Genomic DNA, 10,282 nt, shown 5'->3' with positions numbered 1-10,282 from the left:
GAAACCGATACATCCAATCGCGCTGCTCACAATATCAGCGACGAGAGACGGAAAAGAATTACCCGATGGAAAATACGCGTGAAAGTACGGCGAGGTCCAATGTGTCACCTGCACATTTTGATGAAAATGATAAATTTTATCTTTTTTTCTCCAAAATATAAAATGTGGAGGGATTTTTTCTATAAATTTAGAGAAAATTTATTTAATACCGCAAAATAAAAATTACAAAGTGAAAAGACACATTGCAAAAGAAGCAATAAAAATAAAAGTATTAGTTTTATGTAATACAAAATAATAATGTTTATTCTTTATTTATTAAATTTTATTATTTTTTTTAAATTATAGTACTTTGAATATTAGATATATATTATTTCTAATTATATATTTAAAAAAGAATTATTTTTTTTCTCTTTATTTATCTGGATAGAATTACATTTTTATTAATTTTAATACAATTCTATTAAACATTAAAATTTACTATTACATGCAAGTTTTAATGCGATATATATAATATTTTATGATAAAAAAAAATTTAAAAAGAATTAAAAATTTACCCCTGGCATAATATATTTTTCCACATCTTTGAGCACTTCCTGCCATTTTTCGGATTTTTGTGGTGCTTCTTTTGGAAGTAACTTACTGAGATAACCCGGCTCCACATCCGGTAATACGTTTCTGCTTCTCACAGTATTAGTATAATCCGCAACGTAGTCTATAGTCGCTTTGGCAAATTCTACGAATTCCGATGTGTCCATATTTTCTAAATTCGAGAGTACGCGACGTCAATCGCTGTAACCAACGAGTTGAAAAATCCGTTTTAATTAATATGTTCGTACCATGAAGATAATGAAGGAGATTGAAATACGACTTTGAATTTGACGTTAAAGTTAAACTTACGTAGCAAATCGGTACCTTGCGAATGATTTTTATGTAACTGTTATATAATGCTATAAATTTTATGGTACACTGAGAAAAACATGCTGTTGATTCAATTAAAGTCTATATTACGGGCTGTCATTAACATAAGTAATTAATTCATGTATAATTTTATTGACAAAGCTTGATTACTGAAATAATAATTTATGCCTTTATGTCAATAACAGTTAAAATAAGTTTTATTATCAAGATTATTTTATCTTAATCTAAATTTCTCATACTTGTTGATTCAACTTAGAAATAACTAGCGCGGAAATGCTTGGTAGCAAAACTTTGTTAAATATCAATGATAATCCTTGAATTAAATAACATTTCGTTATTTTTATCACGTTTATTGCCCATTTGAAAAAAATCTCTGGGAATTAAGCCAATTTCACAAAAATTATTTACCTTGTGCAACAAAAAGTAAGTTCGAAAAATGCGAACCAAAATTGAATAATACAAAATGATGTCTTTGTGCCATAACTGTACAGTTTCTCATTCAAAGCCCAATTGGCATGCTCATTATAACTAAATTTACTAAACGTGAAAATGATAAATTTATCACGCGCTATATTACGTGTACGTCACGTTTTTAACATAAGGTTTTTCTACACATTTTTTCCTAAACATTCCTGATAAATCTTGTTTCCTGCTACTTATCTTACTAGCTTTCACCTATCGTTTTTAATCCTTTTTTTTATCTACCCTTAAGACTCGTCTTGAATATTCAGTCTTACAGATATCTTATGACTTATCCCTAATTCGTGAGTAATCGACACTCACATATCTTATAATTAGTTTCTTTCATCCCCATTATGCATATTTTTGGTATTCGAAAATGTCACGTTATTGGTTAAAATTTATTGGAATCTCCACCTCTTTTATCGTAGTGAAGATCCCTCTAGTTCTGATCGAGTCAGTCTGTTTTTGTAAGCTGCTAATAACACATCTCTGTGATTTAGTCTATAAGCTTGCCTGTATCATCGTTGAATAAAGTTTAGTCAGAAGACAGTTGTCGAATCTTTTTAATACTTTAATATTACAGTGCATCTCGCTCGTAACAGTTAATCGTGAGCAGCAAACGTACTACCTTCTATGTATGTCAAAACGTAAATCAATTTCTTTGGTTGAATTGCTTGATTTTGAAATAAATAACGTCTTTATTAATATATATATGCACAAATAATAAATTAAATTTGAGTCAATATATTTTATATATTTTCTTAAATTGTTTAAAAACGGTATTGCTTTATATAATCAGTTAAATTAATGACATAATGAGTGGGAATAATGATGAGAGAGAGAGAGAGAGAGAGAGAGAACTATAAAAATTATTAAAAATAATTCAAATTAAGTATAATTTGACAGATATGAATTTAACAGTAAAGAGAAAAATTTCACGTACAAAACATGAGAGTCTCCCAATAAAATCTTTCTTTTTATTTTCAAGACGAATATTTTTATTTCTAAGTATTATTTCCCCATTCACGATCCATTATGGAACTCGTACCTGTATAGTCTACGCGTTACGTGTTGCACAGAACAGGGAAAATTCACTATGTATACACCATAAACATCATAGAGTAGGAATCTTTCGCTTAGATCCGAGATTTGTATCTCACTGTCACCATCAGACACAGTAACGACAAAAATTTAACTGATCAATCTGTACGACTCGAGATAAACGCACGAATTGATGGATGATTCGGAAGTATTTTCAGTCGAACACCGTCCTTTAACGTTAAATACCACCACCCAGGAAACTTTCACTTGCTTTCTCCGTAATCATACCAAATTTGCCGAACGAGGAAGCAATTCTTCTTTAGTGTCCCGAAAATGTTCTTCCGCGCTTCAACTGATATTTTTCTTTAATTAAACGGCTATTCAATTCTTTAATTCTAATTGGAAGGTACATGAGAGCAATAGTAGTTCATAATAGTTATATTTATAAAGTTGCAGTTTAGTTATATTAAATGTGTACTACTGACTTTCTCATTATAACGAGTTTTTTTTATATAGAATTTATATTCTTCATTTAATTTAAAATATTCTTTTTTTGTGTAAAATTATATAATTTTATATCTATGTAATAAAATTTTTAAATATCCAACCAATCGAGAAGAAACATATCAAGAAAATAGGAATTAGCTAAATGAAATGCGTGCATTAATAAAAAAATTAAATTTCATCAATACGTCCAGCAATTAAATATTTGTCAAAACAATATGTCAAAACAAAATTTAACGACTTAGGTACATTTAATATAAATGAGCACATTCAAAATTGTAACGTTCTTGCATTTCCAGAAGATGCACAGAAAAAACTCTTTTACTTCCGAAAATTAACTTGTATTATCTCGATGTGTTTCCTCGTGATTGTATATTTTTATACCTTTTTGTTTATATTTTCCAAAGCAATAAGAGTAGACTGCTGTATAGTAGAAGAGACTTTGTTTCACTATACAATGTGAACCATTCGAGCAACTCTATAATTTATATATCTTCAGTCGACTACACGTAAATCTAACGAAACTAATACGTTCATTGAAAGTTTATATAAGAAGTTTGCTCAAGTGTTAACTAAATGTTCATTGAGCTTTAAAATATTTATTGAATTATTTATGAAATGGAAATTTAAACATGGAATTGTTAATGACATAGTCTCTAGTTTCTATTACAGTTTTCTAAGATTTGTAATAAAATATTGTTGTCAATATAGGAGAGTGTTACAATGTGCTTCTACAGTGTAACCATCAATGAAACTTTTCATAAACAGTATCATCATCGACAAAACTCTCTATAACTCTGTATAAACAAATATAAACACAATCTTTCATTAAATTTTTTGCCGGGGAAGTTGTCCTTCCTTCTATAAAACATAGAATGACTGAACTTACCGGTAATGTTTTTCCTTTTTTTTCCAGTTTTTTCCTATTTTGTAAAAAAACAAAAATTTAATAACTTTTATCACAATTCTTGTATTATATACCCTGTATTATCTTTGTTTATAGTAATTTTTATCACAATTTCTGATGAAATTATACAAAACAGAAAATGAGATATTTAATCAATATTCTCACCTGTGCATACAACTAACAATTTATTCGCAACATATATTAGAGTCTTATCGGTTTGAAACTTTATCTGTCCCGTGTGAATGGCACTTATTGCGTAAAATATTTACAATTTATAACTCATTCATCGTAATCTATTAAGCATTAAGCAATACAAAAAATAATTTATGTTTTGTTTTTCTCTGACGTATTCTACAGCTCGAATTGGATTTTTGTCCATCAATTATTATCCTATTATTTTGTCAATACATAATCTAATTATTATTTACTGTTTTAACTTTTAACTGTAATTCTACCGTGAACTTACTATGATAATTCAAAAACTACATATTATATTAATATAATTAAAAGATAGATTTAATACAAATAACAAATATACAACTTGAAAAGAAAATTTTCCAAGTAATATATTTTGATATTTTGAATCACATTAAAATTTTGTAATATTAATTTTGAAATGTAATTTCAATGTATTAATTAATTGTGAAGAAATAAAAGTATGTACTTTTAAAGTATATATTTTTCTTTCTGTTTCCATTCTTTTGCGAGCAATTAAAAAATGACAACTTTCAAATTATGTTGTAATAAATGAGAAAAATATTAAAAAATCAAAGAGCAATTTTAATTTTAATTTTGTTATTATTATATGTATACATATATAGTATACGTATTATAATAAACATTCTTATATTTAACACTAATAAGATTGAAAATTTATTCGCAACGCATTTAAGATCTTATCGGTTTGAAATTTTATGTAAGATGAGAAAAATTTTTTACAATATCAGTCAAAATATAAAAACGTTTTGTAATATCATTTGAAAGTATCAGCTGAATAATTAGTCAAAATAACTGATATCAATCAAAAATATCAGTCATTACTTAATAACATTAAAAAAATTTTAATTAAATTGAAATTAAATTAAAATTAAAATTTAATTTAATTTTAAAGACAAACAAAAAATTATATAACTTTTAAACCAATAAAAGAATTTATGCTTAAATTTTACATGCATACTCAAAGATAATAATAGAACAATCTGTGAAATTTTTGTTAAATTCTTAATATTTTAAAAATAGATACTAAACATTCTCAAAAATAATTTACATTTCTGATTCTGATGTATTCTTTCGTCATTACATGCATTTACATGCATTTTACTACAATTTTACTAAAACATAACGTTTTACTAAAAATTAACTTAATAATTATTACCTATTACATTTCATTTTATTACAGCAATATTACATTTATAAATTTTACATATATATAGAGAATTTATCCTGCAAAAATTAGTGTTTTTTCCTCAAATAAACTAAATAATTAATTAACAGTATTTGTTTTTTACCGAGCCCATATCAATTGATAACAGCGTGCTTTATAACGTGCTAAACTGCGTTTTATAAATATATTGAAACTATATAACTAATACAATATATCAAGGTGAGAGTATTAATTGCACTAGTTTACAGTAAAAAATTACTTCAAACTCTGGACTAGTTTTATATATATTTTGAAATACTGAAAACAATGCCGCAAGCCAAAAAATTCCAGCACGTCAGGTTTCTAAGAAAGTTAAGGTTTATTGTCCAAAAAATAATTTTTTGACGATAATTTTTTTAACGATTTGACGTTTTCTGTAAAAATAGTTAACATTCTCTTGAAAATCTAATTAAAAGCCACAAATATATTGTTTATTCTTTATAAAATACATTTTTCTTTATTTCAATATCTTTTTTTTTTTAGCTGTATTATGAAGGATTTAAATACAAGGCTTTTCTAAGATAGTAAAAATTTTCCGCTCATAATGATGAAATCATACACAATTTCTAATTTGTAATTATCAATATACATTCACAAATACAACTTTTGTTTGAAACAGGCGTTTTTTTCTAGGAATGAGTTTTTTAATATTCGATGTAGAGAATTAAAATGAGACTTTGTGTACATATGTATTATATACGTATACATATATACATATTCAACAATGTTTACGAAGATAAATTACTCTATGTAGCAATGGTCACAAACTAATAATTATAAGTAACTTCATTTATCGGCGATATGTATATAATACATGCAGGGCTGAGCATGTATTTGAAATACTTTTATTTGAAAAACAGTATTGATAAGACAATTATATTCTGTATTTTGTGTTTGTTCAGAGTACATGATAATATTTTGTATTTCATGGGAGCACATTAAAGTATTTTGTATTTTATATTTCAGTATTAAAAACAAACGATTGAAAGTATTTTGTATTTTGTATTTCAAATACTAACATTGATAGTCAATCTTATTATTTGAATTACAAAATACAAAAGGCTTTCAATTTTTCGATTTTAAATATAAAATACATAATACTTTTTTATGTGATCCGCTGAAATAAAAAATACAAAATACGTTTGTATTGCAAATAGTGTGTTTTAAATAAAAATATTTTAAATACATGCCCAGCCCTGCTGATACATGTATATTTAGCGGTATCTGTGACGATAAATTACACTATGTATCAATAGTCACAAACTAATAATTATGAGTGACTCCATTAACCATTCATAGACGAAAAATTTATTATCTTGGAAAAACTTGTATTGAATCGTTCATAACATGGTTAAAAACTAAAAAGTAAGACATTGAAATTAAAAAAATTGTAAGTACATTTTATAGGAGATAAACAATACATTCATAATATCTGATAAAAATTCCAAGATAACGTTAATTTTTTTTATAAAAAAATGTAACGCAAAAAAGTTATTTTTTGCATATTAAACCTCAATTGTTTCCGGAATCTAATGTGTTGGTGAAATTTAACTTGCGGCATCGTTTTCAGCATCCAAAAATCTAAGAAACACCTTGTCTAGTTCAAAATAATTAAAAAAAAAACATTTTTTAAACTAGTACTATCTTTTCCTTATTATAATTTAATCGGTAGTCTCGTATAGTTTTCGAGTCATAAATAGTAAAATATTTTACTACTTATATCTCAAATCTAACGATTAAGTTATAAGGAAAGTACAACATACTTCACGGTCAAGTTTGACGCTGTGTTCATAAATACTCAAATATATTCGTGACATTTCAGTATCGGAATGAGGTTTGCGATACGCATTATTTAAAAGACATAATAACGTTCGCATTTACATTTAGAATGCATATTTAAAATGCAAATATATTAGCAATGCTGAAATACAAAATAATTACAATGTTAGACAAAGAAATGCACGAGAACCCAAATAATTATTTTCCGTGTTTTGTTAATCGCTGAATTATTTAAAAATATTGTTTTGTAACACACACACACACACACACACATACGTCATAATGTTGAGGAATTCTTAAGACTTCTGATCTCTACTTATTGTTCTCCTATTTAATTAGTAATATAGGATTTATTGCATCAATGTTATGACTTACATGTACCATTAAAAAATCTGTCAAATATTTTTTAATCATAACTAATTTCAATATAGCTTTTCTCCGTAATTATTATTCTTAGTATAATTATCTATTCTCCCTCTGTTCAATTTTTTCTTTCTAATATTATAATTTGAAGTAGTTTACATAAATATCATTGACTTTCAATATACATATAATGATAAAGTGCAAAAAGAAAGAATTGTGGGCTCGTCCGGGATTTGAACCCGGGACCTCTCGCACCCGAAGCGAGAATCATACCCCTAGACCAACGAGCCTCATGAAAACTTTTTCAGTCTTGATCTTCCACATAATCGCAATCACAAAGTCATTAACAGCTGAAAGAAAACACTATTTATCCAATAAAAATGACTTAATGTATTTGAAGTACTTACATACATCATTGGGTATCATATCCGTATAATATAACTTCTCTTTGAATTACCGAACATATCGTTTTATAAGACATTCCATTCATTGCCTTTCTTAAAGTATGAGATTATGTGTTTCTTATTTTCATTATCTTTTCTATTTGATAGTGTTTCTTTTATTGTTAAAAATATTTTCTAGTCTCTTATCATCACGTCATATGATAAGATATTTTTATAATTTTCATATTATATGATTTTTTAATATACTTTACAAAAAAATAATTATATTTTATATTATATTAAACATTTTATATATATTATATATTATATTAACATTTTTAATAAATTTATATTATTCGTACTCTTAGTTAAAAGACTTCAAATAAATTCAAGCGTACATAACGCTTTAGTCTATCATTGTATATGAATGAAAGAACGTAGTCAATATATTTAATTGACTTACATTTGACAGTCCGCGAAGTCAACCGTTACAAGAGCAACAATTCTCGAGATGGCTCGTTGGTCTAGGGGTATGATTCTCGCTTAGGGTGCGAGAGGTCCCGGGTTCAAATCCCGGACGAGCCCATTTTTTTATTAATTTAACTGGTTTCTCAGTGACCTACTTTCACGACTTTCAGTTTGGTAATTCGCTGGAAGTCTTTTATGACACATTGCATTCCATGATTGATAAATATTATTGAGTTTAAAGTTTTTTCTACCGTTTCAACAATAGACTGAGGCATACCGTTCAAATTAATTTTTGTTACGTACGCTAAGCGAGATCAAGACAACAAATGTTGCATATCGAATTTGTATTTTTTTATATTAAAAAAAATTAATATATTTATTGGTATTGATTTCGTTAAAATTGTTATTATAGAGATATTTAAACACCAGTTGGTTATAATAATAATACAAGATCTCTGAAAATGACCGAAGTTTAATTTCTATTCACAAATAGAAAGTATAAGAGCAAAACAAATAGAAAACAGAAGAGGATTACTGTATTTTGTGTCACTTTCATAGTCCCCATTTAAGATTATCTGAGACTACTTTATTCTTTTTTAAGTAACCTTTGTTAAGTAATTATTGTGTGATGTATTATATAATAAAAATAATTAACAAGTTCCAAAGAATAAATCAAAGAATTATAAAAGCCGAACAATAGATGTTTGCGTGTATAGAATTTATTCAATTATAGTATATAATGTAACAATAGACGTTTCGATCTTATTGCGGATCCTCTTCAATATCGCGATAATATTCAATATAATACAATTAAAAATTGATAAGTCATACAATTGCAAATTAAACTTTAAAAATTGAATTGTGCGACATGTGGCTGTGTCTTGTGATATAGTCATAATGAATTGATGTCCAAGCGTATTCTCATTATAATTACCAAATTAACTATATTAAAATATTTGAATAAGATTAACGAGACATAAATGATAAATAATATAAATCATGTTTAAAACTTACATGATAAACGCAAAGACAGATCGCTCAGACGAAATTGTCAGTCTTGTTACATGCTCTCATATCAAACAGTGTATTATGATATATTTATAATAGTATCTTGAATTACTATGATAAGATTAGGAGCAGTTATATACGTAACTATTAATTATGCTATACGTAACAACTAATTATACTATACAAATAGAATAGATAAGTAATTAATTATTGGAAAAAGAATTAAAATATTGCAAAATAACATATGTAATATCCAAAGTTTTTATTAATTTGAAACAAAATCTTTCTAACAATATTAAAATAGTCTTATATTTTTTTCATTGTCAAAGTTTAATAAATAAACAATTACTTTGTTCACAGTCACATCTTTTTAAATAAATGTGATTACGTGAGTTGTTTTGTGATCTAACTAGAGATCTAATAAATCCGTTAATAAATCAAACTAATCAAGACTTCTTACAAATCAAAGAATTGGAAAGAGTAATGGCACTAAGAGTCAGGCGCAGACGACGTCGTGCAAATAATACACTTATAAAGAATGAAACTTCTTTATTCACTAAACGCTCTTACATGTTTCGACTCATTTTTAAGCCTTCCTCAGAACAAACACACATTAACATATATACAGTAAAAATTATCCTGTCATGGTGAGCTCCCCTACATCGAGAATTTCAATGCCAGAATTAAATATCGGTGTCGTTCATACACAGTAATAAGTCCTTCTGACGAGATTTTTTATGAATTTACAATTTTCATTAGTACTATACTAATTATATAGTACTAATGAAAATTGTAAATTAGACACAATGAGTCATTTTTTAGTTATTAGCTATAGCTAATACCGACTGGCCAACGTATCAGGAACCGGTTCTTGAATTATTCATGATAATGTTTGCGATACGGTACTTTGTAATCGTGGTGAGCGTCTCTATTTTTGGGATAATTAATTATATTATTAAAGTTTTTTGATAAATTAGTTTCTACATTTTTTAATTCGACATTTTTAATATTTCCCTTCTTTTTCAT

The 10,282-nt window shown here is 26.6% G+C and overlaps 1 protein-coding gene and 2 non-coding genes across 3 annotated transcripts in view; 1 reads left to right on the top strand and 2 right to left on the bottom strand.

The window, feature by feature from the left end:
- LOC108767824 (aromatic-L-amino-acid decarboxylase) overlaps positions 1-3,453 on the bottom strand; it is a 7,623-nt gene extending 4,170 nt beyond the window's left edge. The window contains exons 1-3 of the mRNA XM_018517892.1: positions 3,310-3,453; positions 555-791; positions 6-108 (exon numbers count right to left, since the gene is read on the bottom strand). Coding sequence (XP_018373394.1) covers positions 6-108; positions 555-755 — 304 coding nt within the window. The 5' untranslated portion in view covers positions 756-791; positions 3,310-3,453. The remainder of the gene's footprint in view (positions 1-5; positions 109-554; positions 792-3,309) is intronic.
- A 4,162-nt stretch (positions 3,454-7,615) lies between these two features.
- TRNAP-CGG (transfer RNA proline (anticodon CGG)) lies at positions 7,616-7,687 on the bottom strand. Its single transcript has one exon. It is a non-coding gene; the product is annotated as a tRNA-Pro (tRNA).
- Positions 7,688-8,293: 606 nt separating this feature from the next.
- Positions 8,294-8,365, top strand: TRNAP-AGG (transfer RNA proline (anticodon AGG)). Its single transcript has one exon. It is a non-coding gene; the product is annotated as a tRNA-Pro (tRNA).
- Positions 8,366-10,282: the final 1,917 nt, after the last annotated feature.

This window comes from Trachymyrmex cornetzi, unplaced genomic scaffold, assembly GCF_001594075.2.
Source record: "Trachymyrmex cornetzi isolate Tcor2-1 unplaced genomic scaffold, Tcor1.1 scaffold73, whole genome shotgun sequence".
Classification (NCBI taxonomy): domain Eukaryota; kingdom Metazoa; phylum Arthropoda; class Insecta; order Hymenoptera; family Formicidae; genus Trachymyrmex; species Trachymyrmex cornetzi.
This window is presented reverse-complemented; position numbering and strand designations above follow the sequence as displayed.